The sequence below is a fragment of the Phalacrocorax aristotelis genome, chromosome 14 (genome assembly GCF_949628215.1).
Source record: "Phalacrocorax aristotelis chromosome 14, bGulAri2.1, whole genome shotgun sequence".
NCBI lineage: Eukaryota > Metazoa > Chordata > Aves > Suliformes > Phalacrocoracidae > Phalacrocorax > Phalacrocorax aristotelis.
In genome coordinates, this window is record NC_134289.1 from 5,013,923 (window position 1) to 5,032,380 (window position 18,458).

The 18,458-nt window shown below is 40.8% G+C and overlaps 1 protein-coding gene and 1 non-coding gene across 8 annotated transcripts in view; both read right to left on the reverse strand.

Moving 5' to 3' along the window:
• Positions 1 to 18,245, reverse strand: part of CCAR1 (cell division cycle and apoptosis regulator 1) — a 30,405-nt gene extending 12,160 nt beyond the window's left edge. For 4 of the 7 annotated variants that reach the window (XM_075109695.1, XM_075109691.1, XM_075109693.1 and 1 more), the window contains exons 1-15: positions 18,156 to 18,243; positions 17,205 to 17,323; positions 10,371 to 10,543; positions 9,745 to 9,789; positions 9,026 to 9,058; positions 7,832 to 8,025; positions 7,202 to 7,316; positions 6,929 to 7,121; positions 5,610 to 5,742; positions 5,125 to 5,286; positions 4,449 to 4,674; positions 3,071 to 3,184; positions 2,014 to 2,180; positions 1,086 to 1,296; positions 196 to 279 (exon numbers count right to left, since the gene is read on the reverse strand). In XM_075109695.1, the coding sequence (XP_074965796.1) occupies positions 196 to 279; positions 1,086 to 1,296; positions 2,014 to 2,180; positions 3,071 to 3,184; positions 4,449 to 4,674; positions 5,125 to 5,286; positions 5,610 to 5,742; positions 6,929 to 7,121; positions 7,202 to 7,316; positions 7,832 to 8,025; positions 9,026 to 9,058; positions 9,745 to 9,789; positions 10,371 to 10,543; positions 17,205 to 17,277 (1,923 nt within the window). In that variant the 5' untranslated portion in view covers positions 17,278 to 17,323; positions 18,156 to 18,243. Of the gene's footprint in view, positions 1 to 195; positions 280 to 1,085; positions 1,297 to 2,013; positions 2,181 to 3,070; positions 3,185 to 4,448; positions 4,675 to 5,124; positions 5,287 to 5,609; positions 5,743 to 6,928; positions 7,122 to 7,201; positions 7,317 to 7,831; positions 8,026 to 9,025; positions 9,059 to 9,744; positions 9,790 to 10,370; positions 10,544 to 17,204; positions 17,324 to 18,155 lie in introns of all 7 variants that reach the window. The other 3 variants (XM_075109694.1, XM_075109692.1, XM_075109690.1) reach the window with 2 other exon arrangements.
• LOC142064635 (small nucleolar RNA SNORD98) lies at positions 2,332 to 2,396 on the reverse strand. The gene has a single exon (XR_012663177.1). It is a non-coding gene; the product is annotated as a small nucleolar RNA SNORD98 (small nucleolar RNA).
• Positions 18,246 to 18,458: the final 213 nt, after the last annotated feature.

Genomic DNA, 18,458 nt, shown 5'->3' on the forward strand with positions numbered 1-18,458 from the left:
GTATTCACTTATTAAAATCAGGAGTCACACTTGCATACTGTGATATCACATCTAATACCTATAAAATTAGCAAGGAAGAGAACACACTACTCAAGTTTTTTTGCTCAGTTAAGGAAATATACAACCGTATTTCGGGTTGTGCCTTAAAAATTAATATGTATAATGGAATCAAATTTTAAGAAAAGTATTAGTTACCTTCATCGTTTTTGGATCCAGTTTAGACCAGTGCGTAGGTGTCGAGATCTCTTTAGCTTCCCCATCATCCTTCTCCTCTTCGTCCTGACAAATAAAATTTAGAAATTATCATTCAGAAAGCTTGAAAGCATTTCAGTTATTTTTTAAATTCTGTTGCTGATCTGTGCAAGGTCACAACTGTTTCAGATAGTCTTCTCCTAAAGTTATTATTTAGACAAGTTCACACACACATTCTACCACTTTATAAATGATCACAGTGCCACTCAGCCAATACAAGCCAGATCTGTGGAACACAAAAGGGTGATAAGCAACACCACAAAGAATATCAGGGTTACACAGACACTGCTGGTCTCCATTAACCGCACAGTGTGTGATCTTCCCCCAGATTTTAAGTCCCCAAAATTACTCTTTGTTCAGTCAGACCTTCCCTTATTTCAAGATGTTGATCAGCCACATGGCCTGAAATTCAAATGTTTCAGACTGGTGTTTGTTCAATTTCAAATATCAAAATTAGAACTGGCCACAAGAGAGAATTTAGAAATTTTAGAAAATGGCAAAATGTTTAGAGACAGCTATTCATAAACTGCATCTCACTCAACAACTGGTCCCAGATTCCAGCAACTACGTCTATGATAAAAAATTTTCTGCGCATCATAAGCACAATTTTATTCCATTTGTGATATCAACATACACATTTAAAGTTAGTGAACTAGCTGAAATAAAAATAAAAACCAACATTCACTACACTGCTGAAAGCTGGTTTACCAGTCATTGTTACCAGTTATGTTCCTCCTATGTATGTATGTTGTGTAGTATGTGGTGTGCATTTTGTGCCTGTGTTCCTGTGCCTGTGAGAAGCAGAAATAGAAAAAGGGATTAGCGTTCAGTGCCTGTTCTCCATCAGCCTCCTTGCGTTCACCCTGAAGCTTCTCGACCAGCTGCTGCTTGTATCCTCGGGAGAGGGTTTCCCACTCTGAGCGGGTGGGAAGGCAATGCCAAACATCCGGGAAAAATAAAACCACTGTCTCCACATGAGCTGGAACTGTACGCCCCTTGTGGGTCTCCTCAGGGCGATGGTAGCGAATCTCTGCAAAACGGTACCTGTTGCAAGGGAAGAAGCATGTTGGAAAAAAAATTCTACAATACATTTTTAAGAGCCTAGATCACTTGTAGCACATCAAGTAAAGAAACTTTGCTGCAAGACCTTGAAGTTTGTCTAAAGAAAAAAATTATGGAAGCCATATTTTCTCTTTTGGCACATTTGTAAAAAGGTATCACAATTGAAAAGAAGGAAAACCAACAAGATTCTTTTTTATATAACTTGCTTAGCACGCATAGGTTTAATGCGCCAATAAAAGTTGTTGAAGCACTTTAAATGTAGCGTACAGTGGACTTTCCTGGTATTAGTACAGCCGCAGTGAGTGCTAACACAGGACAAACTCGTCAAGAGAAAATATGGCTATATAACGAACGGCTATTTATTTATAACAAAAGAACAATGAAATGAAGTTCTCTTGGCGATCTTCTCCAGCTATGTACAAAATGAAAAATATTTTCAATGCACCTTCATTAAAAAAATTACAGCATAACGTCAAAATAAATCCAGAATTTTTAATTAGTTCTTAATGCAGTATTCATCACAGTTGGCACCAATCAAGCTTATTACAAAACAGAACATCCTTTGAGCAGTTTACCTGCACTACCGAGAGCAGCCGACAACGAAAAAGAGGGTTTTCCATCTTTTTTTTTTTTCTTTTAAACTTCTGGTAACAGACAAGTCTTTCTACAGTGTACTTTGCTTTGCAGTACAGTACTTACCATTGTGTGCACACACTTAAGTCAATCCCTGTAAGAGCCTTGCAACAACGAATAGCCGTCTTTATCAGCACGGAAGGGTCCTTTTCTGGATCAGGTCCATCCAGTGATGGGGACCAGTGTCCGCCAATAGCCATAGCTTCATCTTTGCCTTTCATACCCACTAAAAACTAGACAAAAAGAGTCTTCTGAATGTTCCCCTACTAGGGGTAAAGAGTCATTTTCCCAAAGCGCAAAGAACATTTCACAGCACACACACAGAAATCTGTGAGTAAACTGTCACATTATTTTGAAATCTGAAAATGAAAGTCAGTCAAGAAAGAGTTCAGTTATTTTTTTTCCACAGAGTATTTCAGAAATGGAATAGGTTTAAAACATCATCACTCATTCTTGTTTGCAAGACTTTCCATCAAGTTTCTTTACTGGTATAGGCTTGGTCCTTTGCAGTTAAAAGCTTTCTAACACAAAAGACAAACGTACTAATTTAAATGGTGTTTTAATTCCAATACATATTTATAGACATTCCTGCTTACAAGCGATAAAGCAAAGTTACAAAACACAAGAGCACAAGAGCATTTTATCTACAAATTCAGGTACTCCCATTTGCTTTATGATGATGGAGTTTAATTGGAAAACAAGTCTGTGCCGTCCTGGAACACCAGAGCACTTACAGGTTGTTCAGTTTTAACAACAGTTAAATTTCACTTAATACAATGGTTACTTAACTGTTCCTTCATTTGTATTCTCTTCACAGCTGAGCCTTTAAAAAAGTCTAAGTGCTTGTAAAAAACCTAACAAAGTTAATTATATAATTAACAGGGGTTTCCCCAAATAGCTATTGTTTGAGTTTGACTAAGTTGAAGAAAGCAGTAATTATGAAAGCAGTGAAGATGGAGCTCCTATAAACTGCAAAAAGAATTGACATATAAACTAGGTCTCTTCAGAGGAAAAATGAAGCCACCGTTTAGCTGCCTACAAACTCCTCCCTTATCGACAAATATTTTAAAGCTCTATAACCAACCTTTATTGCCAAGAGTGTCTGGCATTGAAGCATATTTACCTTTACAAGTCTAGCAGGATGCTGAAATCCATCACGAAGTTCTTGGGGATCTTCAGCCAGAGCACATGACTTGTGATAGAGGTCTTCCATACTAGGACTAGCCATCAACATCACCTGTTGTGTAAGTCAGATCAGTCTTGTGAAGGTCTCCCACTATGACTGGTAAACAATGACCACAACTTGCAAACACATATATACCAGTACTTTTTCCTTAATGTCACAAAAAAAATCAGAACAAGTAAAGGTAAAATAAAATTGTAGAACTGGGTGTTAAAATGTCTGCCAAGGACCAATTTCCCTCTGTCCCATATGGACACAATGTGAGATCTTAAGCAATATGCCTTGCATGTTATCACTTTATGCCAAATATCCTAAACCAAGAAGCACACTGAGTACATTTCTGGTTTCAGTAACTGATTCTTTCTATTTTGCCACAATCAGAAGAGGACTGACCAACACATTCCTCTCATCTTTGCAGCATCCATTAGCCCAGTCAAATCTAACAAGGTTGCTTTATATCCTCAACAGGTTAGTATTATGAAACAGGATGCTACTCCTCAGTTACTGAATGTATTTTAAAACTTAACCTTCTGAAAGAGGGCTCTTGCTCTGCATCAACAGACAGAAAAGAACAGTATGTCCTATACCTGAGCCAAGGATTTGAAGTTCTATACACACAGAAGGCAAGTGAAGTTAAGCCTTTCAGAAACACATGGGTTAAAGGCAGTTTTGTGTCTAAACCTGTCTTTAACATGAAGTACTTCTAAAACAGATTGACCTAGAAATCTCAGACCTATTTTATTGAAAGAGCTTTCAAATGGAACAGATTTTAGGAAGATGTTTTGACAATGAGGTCCTCTATACATCATTACAGCCCTTGATGCAGCATGTTTTGACATTGAGATAATCCCAATATGCTCAATCTACTTTCAACAAATAATAAGTGTTGAGATGAACCTGAAAGGAGGAAAGAAAATATCACTAAGCAGAACACAAGCTGCGCAGAAAGGACTCGGGGCGGGGGGGGAGGGAGGGGGAAGGACTCCATTAACTATTCAGAATGAATTGCCTGAGAAATACACTCAGATCTTGCAGGAGCTGGCTTTCTTTCCTATGATCAGATCAGTGCAACTGGGTGCAGAGAATGGAAGAGACCTCAGTAAAAACGAGATTTACGACAGCTCTAGTATCACAAAAGCGAACTGAATTTCAGTCATGATTCTTCAAGCTCTACATCCTAGCTTTTTACTGAAAAGTTTAAAACACTGTTTTGCTCAAATCACTGTAGAATATTTTCAGTTCAGTTATACTCACTTTTCCACCATATTGGTAAAAGAATTTCTAACGAATAGTCATAATACTGGAATCCCATACAAACCTTAGCACTGTACAGATGATCAGCATCAGGTGGATCAAGGACAGCAGCGTTTTTATCTATAGGATCTACTTCTCTATGCATCACGTAGAAATTACAGTAGTTTCCCAGCTGAAATGGTCTAGACATAGGAAAAGCATCCACCCATGTAAACTGAGCATCAAAGAAATCGCTTGGGATATACAAATTCTGGTAACGCCTCCTCAGCTCCATCATATCACAGCTACGACTGAAATAAACAACATTATTTGAAATATACAGCAGTAGAAGAACAATTAGTAAAGCACATAATTTAGAGGTATATTAACTGGAAATACAACCACTGTATATTTAATACAATATATATAATTTAAAGAGCAATATATTTAAGTCAGTGTCATGGACTGAAGTTTAAAAACGTATTAACTACTAAACACTCTTCCGATTAAGGTGTCTGTGCATTAGGGAACATTTATTACCCAGCGTTATAAAGGTATTTTGCCATAGCATTCAAAAATAACAAAGAACCTAGAAAAAGTTTATCATACAAGGTTCTCAGACATGACATATTTGATCTTTCTTTAAAGTTAAGATCGCCATTTAACACTCACTACAAACAATGTGTGTTGACATGGCTCACCATAATCGGTGCCCACAATTAAAGCGAGATATAGGTAAACATCTGGCATTATATACATACCAGTCCAATGAAAACTTGGAAAACTGAACCGTGTAACGAGGAACAACACGTCGCGGTCTTCGAGGTGACCTCTCCCTCTCTCGTCTAGGTGATCTCTCTCTGGAGCGTTTTCTCTGGGGTGATCTTTCCCGGGACCTACGTCTCTCTCGTTCTCTTTCACGACTTAAAAAAAGGCATACAAGATACAAATATTTTTTCATGCTGGTGACACAAAATGGTTTCTAGCACAACAGAAGCTAGAGCTATCAGAGATGACTGAAAAAGGAGAGAAGTTCCTCAGAGTCTGTTTCAGTACACTGTCTCTTGTAAAGAGAGACTGATTACGCAAGCCCTTCATTTCTGACAGACAAGAACTCATCACTAATATCTCATGGTAAAGCCACTTGCGCTTATCACCGACTCCCTCTGGAGCAAGCAGGTCAGCTCTGTTTGAAGACAGGTCTTTACAGAATGCTTTGATGACAGTCTTGTCTTCTACAACATACCTCCTGTCATCTTTTCTGTTTGGCATAGGGTCTCCTCCTCTGTCATTCCTCCCGGAAAATCTGGATGGTGGGTCTAATCTTCGAGCTGGCTGAGGCTGTGAAACTAGACGAACAGGGGGCTGTAACAAACCGCCTGAAAGAAAAATTTACAAGATCAATACATAATAGCGGGCAACAGTCTACACTTCACATTGTTGCATTACAGTCGTTTCACTTGTGTACATTTTCTGAACTAACTCTAGAGTCAAATCTATTTTTTAATACCACCCAACACCAAGAAACTCAAGACACCTATGCTTTTCTTCACTGATGCAAGCTGAGAGTCTAGTAAGTGAAATTGGTTTAAAAGCATGTTCTTAAGATGGAATATAATACAATCCAAGCACATAAAAGCTATCACAGTCAATAGCTATGCCTTTTCTTAGAAAAGCAATCTCTTTTAAAATAGATATACTACCTACTCATCGAACTAAAGAAAACCTAAAACTTATTATAGATGCTATTCATAGGTAAAAACAATTAGCTTCCTGAAAAAATTATTCTCAAATCAATTTATTATATCAATTCCCCAGCACGTACTTCTGCTGTCTCTAGACATTTCACCAACTGACTGTAAATGGGGCAAACATTACTAACACCAATGAACAACTAGGTCTAATTAGACTGTAATAAGCATTTATCCAGAACAATTCTGCTTAGGTGATAGCTTAAGATCTTCTTAAGATCTTGCTTTTACTGTGGGTAAGACAAGTCTTAATTTTATCTTATTATTAATCCTACTACTGATTCTTCAGCCACTCAAAGTTCCAATGACCACACAATGACCTTTGTTTTAGATTTGCCATTCTAAGCAGTGTTTCTACTCGCAAATACTAACTTGGCTAAGTGAAATAAATAACACAGAGATATAGGAATAATAGTTTTAACAATACAACTGTCTGAAACCTGATCTTGTTGAACGCTCCAGAAGACGCTGAAGAACTACACTGCCATTAATACTTTCAGCTCCTCAACTTGTCTGTGAAAGTATCAGGATAAAAACTGCACCAGATTTGCTCTTTGAATTATGAAATCTTAATATCAACAGGAGTCTGGGGGGATTTCGCTAACCAGGTGATTCTTGAGCTACTGCAGGCAATGTGCCTTGTAGATAGCTGCAGGATGATGCATATTCAAACTGAAAATTCTCTAGGGTCTTTTCTGTATTATCTCAGCTATTACTTCAGTCTTCTGACTAACAAAAAAAACCTCAACCAACCATAAAACCACAATCTGAGCACCAGAAGGACTACAACAAACTCTGTGCACTGAGGGAGCACCTTTCTGCTGTGGCTGCTGCAGTAATGGTTGAGGCTGTGTCTGAAGCAAAGGTGTGATTGTAGCTGCTGATATCTGTGCCTGCAACAAGGACTGTGGCTGCGGCTGCGCCTGAACACTGAACGCTGTCTGCTGCGCAATGGGCTGAAGAACTGCTGGAGGCGTCTTCAGTAACGGCTGAGCTTGCGTCTGGTTCTAACAGAAGAGAAAATGAGCTGTGAGCAAGCTTGAACCAGAAGCAGCCAGTACAAGTTACACCGGGTAACCCCCTTTACCTGATTTGGAAGCGTCTGGATCCTTTGTGCATTCCATTTGAATGGCATATTAGGATTGTAAGTAGCTTCTACCAAAACTCTGTCACCCACCTGAGGTGTCTTTCCTTTAACAGCACTGCAAACGTTACAGAAAATGAATTGTGAGTCTTATGTGCTAGCTTTACATTTGCAAGTTACACTTAAAGTTGAGAGAAAGTAGCTTTAGGAACAGCATCTACCCCCAAATTCAGTGAAAGTACTATCTTCTCCACTTTGGAGTATGCACAGGAATTTAATTCCCATCTTTGCCCTAAAAGCAGAAGCTCCCTGAACAGTACTAAGATAGGCAGAGAACAACTTATTGCATTTAATCACCCACAAAGCCTGCAATTTCCTATTATAATGAGCTTAATACCTTCTGAGTCTCCCGGATTTAGGTTTTGCATTAAGAAAACTCAAAAATTCACATAAAGGAACACACATCTAGTGTCTATTAACTTATTTGACCATCTGACTTTCAGTCTTGACAGAAAAACCATACTAACTGCTGACACTATTAAAGGAGTCACAGAATTAGAATGCGATAATCTAAACCTTTTCTTTAGCGAGGGTATCACAAAGTACATCTGCAGGCAAATATTTACATCTTACCTAAGTTGAAAAAAGACATCTTCATCCACAAAACCAAATGTATCATGTAGTTTAGTCACTACTCCAGTGAAGACACGCTGCTTTTGTGGTTGGGTTTGCTGTTGACTTGACCGGGGTGCCGGGTAAGAAACAGTTATCTGGGCTGCCGGTTGAGGAGTAGACAGGCTAAGACTGGTAGGTAGCGCAACAGCTGGCTGTAAGCAAAATAAAGCAAACTATAAATCTTACAGCCAGCTGACATACCTACAAGGAACAGTTCCTTTACCCATACAAACAACAGGAGTTTAAAACATCTCTGAAGCAATTATTATGAATAGATGCTTTCAGAATGCAAAGTTGGGTTATTTGGTTGGTGGGGTTTGGGTTTTTTTAGATTTTTTTTTCTACTTTAAATGAAGACTGGCTTTGTTTATCCTTTCCTTTTAAAAAAGTCAACCTCCCCAAAATATGCACATTGTCTAGGAAAAAAAAAAGAAGACTGCGTTATTGGTTACAGCTAACCCCCACAGTGGGCCTGAAGAGGCAATAAGTTCCTAATTTTGTAGGAATACACACTTAGAGATTATTCTCCATTTATATTCCAGCTCTAGTGTTGGAAGTCAGCAAAGGTCAAAGCTATCACAAACCCTTCCTTAATTCAACAATTCACGTGCATGCCTTCTCACAAAAGCAGAACACAGTAAGATAATGAAATTAAGTAATCTATTTTTACCTTTTTTAAAGCATATTTAAAAGGTTAAGTGAAAATGGAAACAGAGCAACTTAACAAGTGTGTTAAACGGTTGCATGTTTTAAACCTGTCAAGCTCAGCAGGATTCTTTTTAAACCTCTCTATACACATATTGCAATACTGTTAACACAGAAGGTTAAATTCCTTCTCAAAGGAGAGAAGGAAGGTTTTCGTGGTTTGGTTTGTTACTTACTGCAAAACAACTGAACACTTGAAGTTCAAACAAAAAAAATTATAGTGTAATCAACACACATATTCCCTTCAAGATTAAGGAAAAGTGGTTGCCATTAATTTTGAAACAAAGGCTATGCATATTTTAACATCTGGATAAAATAAACCTGTACCAATAAGATGTCCATTCATATTATTTCATTTTACAGATTAAACTACTCAAGATGTCACAAATTTGGACTCTGCATTATCTGCCTTTGGGGATGAAGACCAAACAATAAAACCAAACTAACCTGAGTTAAAAGGGTCTGCTGAGGTTGCTGCAACTTAAAATAAATAAAGTTATAAATTAATTTTATATGGTTAAGGAAATTGTACAATTTTACCTCCTCTTTACAAGTAAGAGTTTTTGCTTAATCTGAGTCAGTTAATAGTCCTTTGGGGTTTGGTCATTTCATCAGTTTGCATATGCATAAAATTGTACTCGTGAGGTTTATTTTAAGAGGGTATAATCCAGGTTTATTCAGTAAGCAGAAATGCCTTTTTTTGTTTTTGTAATTGAAAGTTAATAGCAATACCAAAAAAGGTTTTGGCAGCTGGAGAAGCTTAGGCCTGTAATTTCCATGTCCTTTTATTCTTTTTCAAAATCCTGTTAAGTTCAAAGACCATAAAAAAAAAAAAACAAACGTGAAAGGGAACTTTTTTTGGACAGCATCTTTCCAGCAGTTAAAATACACGGCCCTGTTTAGAGCGAAGTTTAGCAGGAATCGTGTACACATGGAGTAGTGTATATTTTAAATTTCCTTTTTGCACGAGGGTAGGCAGGCTTCCATTCGGGATACGTCTCTCCAAGTTTATGAACTTCAAGCTCTCTGCCACTACAAAAAAATATTACTTAGTTTCTTTAACAACTTCCCATACGAGGATGATTTCGGAGACAAATCCTACAAGACACACAACCAACATTATTTTTAAAATTATTTGTGATGTACACAGTAAGAATCAGACAAACCTGTTGCTGTACACTATAGAGAGTCTGCTGAGGTTGTGAATATTGCTGAAACAGATAAAAGCAAAACATCTCATAAACAGGAAGTATTATTACCCCAATGATACCAAATACAAGTTATCTGCTAAGCAAGTTTTAGACAGAAACTATTCACATTTAACAATTCTAATACAAAATGTAAGTAATAAACATATATTCCTTTCATAACAAATATTCGTAGCCTTTAGAGCAGAGTCCAATGTACTCTTTCTAGTTAAAATCAGCAATTTTTGTTAAGCCTGACACTAGGCCACAGTATCTAGGGCACAGTATGAAATCATGCAAAATGCTATTAAGGATACATATAGAGATGGAAGATACTTGGAACTTAAGATTCTCAGTTTAGGTGCAGCAAAACTCCTTTTCCCAAAAGGCTTTCCATAGCTAAAAGTCAGGACCTCCATAGCCAGAACTCCCACCATCACAGATTAATACAACTATTGATAGCTGTAGAGCTAAAACCAGGTCTATACTGCAATATTCACCATTCCCCATTCTGCTTCCCATCCTGGATACTTTAGCTTTACAAAGCCGCTGGTTTATATCATTAAAGTTCATACAGTCAACAGCAAACACTCCCTTTTCTTTACCTGCTGTAATGCAGCTGCTGCAGCTGCAGCTTGCTGCTGTAAAGCAGCTGTCTGAGTTAGCTGATAGTTCGTTGGTGTTTGTGTAGTTAGGCCTGCTGCTGCCAATGCCGTCTGCTGGGTGTATATTGTAGGAGAGGCTCCAAGCAGCGACGGCTGCTGTACACCAAGAGCAGCTGAAAAGAGAACACACACAATAAGCACTAAGAGCAACTTTAAACAACTGAGGTGTCTGAGTTATACTAGACGCAGTATGTGATGCTTCACTCCTGAGTTGAGCTCATGAAGTAGATAAATCCAATTCAAAAACTCAGGATAAAGGATCTCACCTCACTAGCTTCTCTTCTAAATTAATTTACAAATAGTACACCACAGCAGAGGCACAGAGACCACTTGATTTCCTCCTCTCAAGTTGCTCGTGATTTTATAGCTCTAGCAGTCGTCATCCCCATCTGTGCCCATTCCCCACACATACACAGAGTGTATTCTTTCTTGAACGTATTTCAGGTTTTGGATGAGCCAGATGAAGATTGCTGCTCTGTTTTGTAAATTAATTAATACATTTAATTCTGTCTGAGGGCAAGAGAAATCCTTACTGTAATAGCAGCTATGAAACAGAGGTTTATGGAACGTGTCCTCTGAAAATGCACAAGGCTTTGCTTCACTCAGTACTGTCTTTGTCCCCGAGTGAGCTGGATTTTGTAGATGTGGGGGCTGGTAGAGAAGGAACTGCCTTGTAACAGCAAGGAGTTTAGTCGGTCCCCACGTCCAGCTCTTACTAGCAAAAGGGTTTGTGTTGCCCAGACTCAAACTGCCTGGAATAGTTTATTTTATTTTTGTATCAACTTTTAAGTCACTGCAGAAGATTAAGCAAATCATGAGGAGCAGCTATCCACATGCTATGCTTCTTACGCATGCGATACTTCCGAACACAGTACACTTAAGCCTTACGGATGGAACTTTTAGGGACAAAAAGCCCTGCATAATGCAAATCTGAGTGAGGAACTGCAAACGTATCTGAAAACCTGCTCCCTCTTTGGCAGGAGTTTTAAAAAAGTTATCTGCAGCTGCATGATCAAATATCACTTCATCAAGCTATCAGTCTAGTCCATATGTTTAAATAAAACCAAAGAGAAACTTAGCAGGGAAACATATCGCCAGCACAAACAGGTCAGCCAGCCACCTTCAGAACTGAATAACATTAAAGTTGAACATTCAAGGTCAACTGAACTACATTAAAGTTTCTCTTCCAAAGCCATTAAAGGGGCACAATGAAATGAAGAACAGATTTGCAGTGTTCTTCCTGCAGAGTTTGTGCTCCACACTGTTCTTACTCATCCAAAATGAAGCTTGCAGTTGGTGATCATCACCAGAGATGACACAAAAATGCTGTAACCAACTCAACAGATGCTTTCCAGCAGAGTACACTCTTCAGAAAACCAGTTGATGGCACTGATCATCCTGCCATTTTGGAATGAAACAATGAAGAAATATACAAGCAACCGTGAAAATAATCACCATCACTATGATCTGTATCAAATATTGGCTGATAAGTATTCCAGGAAGTAATACTATTTTGACAGTGAAATCAAGCATTCTATAGTACCGCAAAATTTCAGTATTTCCAGTATTACATTATTTTTTTCCTGGAAAATTCCAACATTTGGGTTTCTTTAGAAGCCAAGCAAGCTAAATCTGAGGCTTCTCCCATGACAGACCCTCCCTCCATTCTCTTGACCCTCTTGCCTCCTGCTTGTCCATCAGCTCCAATTTGAACGTACCTTTTTGACCATCCAGAGGCACTCTCTCACCTGGCATCTCACCAATGCCTCACATAACACATGTTAAACAAACCTTTAAATCTAATGAAAATGCTTTGCTGCTGCATCCTGGGACAACGTTCACTTTTCTTGGCTGCATTACTTTGCTGGCTCACTCAAGGCAAGTAACCAATGCATTAATCTTTCTCCTCTTATTTCCACATGCTGAGCAGTAATTCCTATTAGTGCAGAAATTTACTTCATGCTATTACCTTTGAATCTGTTCAACTATTGTCATTCAGTCTAAAGTTCTAATGTAGTACCAACACGGGGATGAAGTTAGGAAGCATCATCAAGCAAGTTTCACAAGTTCTCTCCTACTTTTTTGTACCAAGGATATGCACAAAAATATTAACATCCTTGCTCCCCAAACCAGATATTGGGGTTACTCTGCTCTTCAGTTGCCACTATGGTAATTTCCCTTCCAGCATAACCCATAATTATCTCAAACAATTCCCAGACCACCCTAAGACTCTTATCCCATTTTGTCCATTAAGGGGAATTTTTTTTGCCACCTCTACCACCACTTTATGAGCATTTAATATTAACTGGCTGTCATGTCACCTACAACACTGCAGTTCAACTTACTAATAACAAAGGGCAAAGACAAAAGACTGCTGAGATCCCCTCAAAGGATAACACCTGTAGTAACAAGTTTTTCAAATCTGTATCTTGTTCCTACCAATTCGCCCTGAAGTACTCCAGGAGCTTAATCTGACTACCTGTCATCTATGTACTCATCTTGGTCAAATAGGCTCCGATTAAATAGGCAACTGTGTTTGCATTAATGGTTTAGAAAAAAAAAAAGGAAAGTCACACAGAAAAACAAAAGGCAGAGAAGTAACTGCAGACTGAGTGGGGAACTGACACCTGACTGCCATATTTTTATTACTGGCAACAAGCATCTGCAGTGACAAACAATAGTTTCTTAGGATTTGTAATTATCTCAGTAAGTACAGAGAAGGAGATGCCTTCTTTCAAATGCAGTCTCAGCAACTTCCACTCGCACCAAATGCTGCACAGCATGTCCATCTGAAAGGGCCTGGATAGAAACTAGAGTCCAAGGCTGCAACTCAAACATCTTTCTACGTAACAGATATTTCTGTTGTAGCAAACAAAGACAGTATTAGCAGTCCCTCTACGACTAGGGAAGCATCTTCAAAGTACATAGCTAGCTACATATATCTCCCTGGTAAGTGATGCAGATTTATTAGGATTACAGAAGAGGAGTACCCTATCCAGGGCTTTGGACACTTTTCACAGTTGGCAGAAATGGTGAGTTTGGGTCCTTGGGTTTTTAAGTTTCTTCAAGCTTAACACACTTGTAATACAAACACCATACAAGCTTCTCCAAAACAATTCCTTTTAGCAGACACACAATAGAAACTAGGCTCAGTGTATTTATCACAGGACATCTGTTTACAGCTAGCCAGCAAATTGTGCATCAGGTACTATTTCTTAGTGGCTCTGTGATCCACTAAATGTTTGTCCTATTCTCATACTTTTCTTTAGTCACCTCAGAGGGGCCACCAGCAATAACAAGATAATGAACTTCAGGCACTTTTGCTTTCATCAGGTGGGCTGCTCTTCACTCTAATGCAATGAAGGCTGGATATCACAACGACAACACCACCAATCAGCCAGAATGCAGCATAGCTAAGATTTCTCCTTGACTGCAGTTCTATAAAAACAGGCTTCACTATGCAACCAGAAATCATAACCCTGAAAACAGTATATGCCAAGCACTGTGATACAAACCAAAGACATATCAAAAATTAATAGATGAGAGAATAGGAGGGTAATCTCCTCTGCAGATGTTTCAGGAACTTGCACATCATTATGCAAGTTAAAAGTATAAACCCTACTTGCAAAAAGCAATCAGTGCTATCTAGGAATTCTTAATTTTTTAACCTTTCATTTTCTGTAGTAGGTATGATTTAATTTATGCTTTAACAATACTTAACCAGCATAGCAGGGACTTCATTCTGGTTTTAGTCATGTGATGCATGAAAGAGAAACAATGTCACTGTGTAACAAGTAGGAGTCTCTTCACACATAGATCTTTGCTGGCACCTGGAACTACCCGTCTCTTCTAATACCACAGGCACAGACAGTAATTAGTAAGCTATCCTAAAGGGATCCCAGGAACCCTTCATTACACAGCATGTCACTCTAAAATTACCTTGGAGTGTCACACCTTAACAATTAAGAGCCTTAACTCATCTAGTTACTTCTTCACCAGGGATGGCCAAGACAGCATCCAAGTCAGCAATACCAAACAACCACAAAACACCCACAACCCAAAAATCCCTCCCCACTCCTGAAATTACCTTTTTGCAATTATCCAACTGGGTTTATAATACCATCACTCACCGCTTTTGACAACAGCCTAGGAAAAAGCTATATATCATGTTGCTTGTGTTATAAAGAACTCTCTCCTGCACACCCAAGCACCCTGATGCTTTGGAGAAGGAGCCTGACACTTGGATAAAAGCAGATGACATGCATAAATATATATAACACCTTTTGCCAATTCTCTGAAAATATGTGAGTTTGGTAAATGTAGCTGTCTTAAATCAGTTTATGAACACTGAGCTTCACCAGGGTAAGCCAATCTGTGCAACTGAGTGCAGCTGCAGGTGAGTAGTACATGCTCACCAGCATGCCTGAGCACTGACGGCACCTCTGACAGCAACCTAGCTGGACAGTCGCACCTTCATGTTGAAAGGTGCACGGAAGGTGACAACTTAGCGGCAGTTCAACAGTAAACACTGTTCCTCAGCTCTCAGCGAGGCCAAAGAGCACTGCATACTTTTCAAAAGAAGTTTCCTGTGCTCTGTATTATAAATCATTAAAAATAAGAATTGCCAATAAAAAAAGCAGGGGAACAAGTATGTACATGGGTACTATAAAACAGGAGCTGGGCAGCAGAATCCTGGGTTTAGTACAGACAGGGTAGAAAGAGGACACAGACACTGTGACTGTGTATGGCAGCAGGAATAGGAAAGGACTGCATGGAATGACACAAGGAGCTAGATGCCTTCAAGCGATACTGGAGAAAAGATACTACAGTGTGAAGAGGGATACTAGGAACATGAAGAAAGGTAGAACTAGCACAGGAAGAAGGAAAAAGTGCAACCATATGTTAGTCTTTAATGGCTGTCATGTTTGAGTCAGGTGCTGCTGGATCAGGTGAACAGCTAAAAATCCCTGGAGATACTGTCCTCACTGAGCAGGTGAAAAAACACTCAGAGCAACTGATGCTGACTAGTCCTATCCCAATTAAATTTTGCACTTCATTTAATTTAAGGAAGCTCAGAAGTAGGCTAACCAAAGGCAGAGTCGCAGGAACAGTAAAATGGATAAGAAGTTGATGTGTGCTTCTTGTGCCCTTGCTCCATCCACCTCTTCTCCAGGGCCCCCTTCTGGCCCTAGCTCAGTGAGGTCTAAGATGGCTGCCAGCTCCTCCCCTTCAGCAGGTTTTACGCAGCTTTCCCACTGAAACAGGACATGGAGCTGGCCTCCACTGCTATTTCTGATGCACTAGCTGTCACATCAGCCTATGTGTCAAGAATACTCCAGCCCAGATGCTGCCATCCTTTGACTGTTACGAGGTATGACCCAATCAGAGCCAAGAACCAAAAGCAAAGTCTGTCTCTCCCATGCTCATGTTGCCCACCCTTTCCAGCTGTTAAGCCATTTCTTAGAGGAGAGTAGTGCCATTTGGATAAGGGAAGTGTAAGCTATTCAGATAAATGGTGCAAAACTGCTTGTAGGCAGCTGGTTAGGTACAGCAACGGTTTAGGAAGAGAGTGGGCATGGAGGAAAAGGAAAAGGCATGCTGTGATGGAGTATTGTGAAACATGTGGAAGGGGGTAGCAGTTCCCCGACCACACGCACTCAGATTGGACCAGTGCCCAAAGAAAAAAGTGTAGATGGAAGAGTCATTTCAGGAAAGAAAACTGAGTCAGGAGAAAGAGTTGTTCTTTTTTTACCCCCCCAGACATGCATCTCCAAAGAACAGCAGGCATTCCCAACTTCTGCTACGCTCCCAGACGTAAAACCACTGGCAAAGGAGGTACGTCATTCAACTTCATATCAAACTAGAGCAAGACACAAAGGACAACTACAAAAAACATACAACTCTTTAGAAAGACATCTCTTCAACCACGTTACTGCCTGTGCTCACATTCTCACGTCCTGAATCCTCGACATGCCACAGCTTTGTTGAAGCCTTTTCACATCAGACAATGAAACTACAATATTTAGGAAACACTCTGTATTCAAGCAGAGAAAACGGCAGCCCAGAACTGGAAATGGATGCAGCAAGCTTCAAATTCTTGCCTCAAAACCTCTCATGCTATAAAACAACATGAAACATGAAAATCTAGCCAGTTAGGTTTTTAAACACACTAGCCTGTGATTAAATAAGGTGTCTTAGCTAAATCAAAGGAAAACCTCTATCACTATCAGGGCAATACCTTTAGCTATAAGGGTCCTCGAGTTCTAACTTGGCATTTAAAAGATTGAAATATAACCCCTCCCCACCCAAGCAGCAAATTTCAGAGACCTCTTCACTATGCCCAATATATTAGAAAAGGCAAAATACTTTGTAAACATTGATTTCAGCTGCCTGGGAAATGAAACTCAGGCAGCACTTAAAAAAATCTATAATGCCTTATTAGCACTGTTATTATGCAATGTGATGAAAGGTAATTTGATTTACACACCTTTGGATGAGTTACTTAATATCTTGTTTACCGACCAAGAGAATCAATAAAAAAAATTCACCTGGGATTTTACTTATCACCCCCCAAAAAATACCAAACCCAAGAGCTAGCATTAGGCAGTGATCTTTAATGTCTCCATTGTATAAAAAAACTCCCAACTTAAACCATTTAAATATAATTTAAATACATTAATTAGCATGGCGCCACTCTTAACTGCATACCCAACTACAGAATTTCCAAACCTACTAGATGTCAGGGTTCAAACATGAAGTGATATGTAAACTGACCTGGCTGAGACACTGCAGTGGCTGTAAACTGAGTAGCCCAAGGGGGATTCTTCTGTCCTCCAAACTGAGCCATGGCGAAAGGCAAAATCTCCTGGGTGTCTATCTTCTATAACTGCAATCTATTAAAATAAAGCACAGCTACAATCTTTGAAATATACAGCATCAGGCTACTTTAATTCTGGGTTAAAAAAAAAAGTGTTTAAACATTATCTTTACACCCCTAAACCTGGTGGGCAACACGCATCAAACGCGGGAAACACAAAAAGTTGCAAGACGAGTTGTTATATTTTCCTAAGGCACCACCTCCGCCCTCCCCTTCCTGACAATGGAACTAATGCTATTGAAACACTAAAAATTTGTTCAAGTTTCCAACAGAGACTAAGGAAAAAGGTGACTCTGCAGAATGAAGGGGTTTATTTGTCACGATTACTTCTTTTATAGGGCTATCGCTACGCCGCCGTTGGGAAGCGCTGCCGGCGGAGGAGCAACGCACGCGTTCGGTGTAGCTCCCCGGGCGGGGAAGGGCGAGTTGCCAGCCTCGCCGCTCGCCAGCTCCCCCCTCCCCCCACCGGGGAAACCGCCCGCCCCTTCCCCACAACCATTATTTTTAAAACCGACCGTACCCCTCTCAGCACCGCCACCCCCCCCTCTTTTTGTTGTTCGCGCTATCTCAAGCACCCGTCGCGTAACCGGGCCCCGCCGAGGGGCGGAAAACGCGGCCACGGGAGAAAGGGAAGGGAAGACGGCGGGGGCCGGCGGGAAGCGGGCGGCTCCCCACCCCCCGCCGCGGCGAGGCCGCCTCCTCCGCCTCCCGCCGTCCCCTGCCAACAATGCGGGCCTGAGGGCGGGCTCCCCTCTGCCGCGCCCACCCCCTCATCCCACACCGCACTCCAGGCGTTCACCGCGGCCCCCCGCGCCCCGCCGGGCCCATCCCGCCGCCGCCGGCGGTACCTGAGCGGCGCCTGGCCGGAGCCATGGCCGGCCTCCCCGCGCCTCCCGCACCGAGTGCGACCACACTGCGCAGGCGCGCCCGCCCCCGTCGGCGGGTGGCGCACGCTGTTTACGTCAGGACCCGCGACCGCACGGAGCCGGGAGGACGGAGGACGCAGGCGCGGGGCGGGGCCGCGGTGGCAGTTGGGCGCGCGGCCCGGCTGGCCGCGTGCGGAAAGTCCGTTAGGCGAGGGGCGGGGCCCCGGCGCCATCTTGGCCGAGGCAGGCGGGGTGGGAGGGCCGCCATCTTGCAGCGGGGCTTGG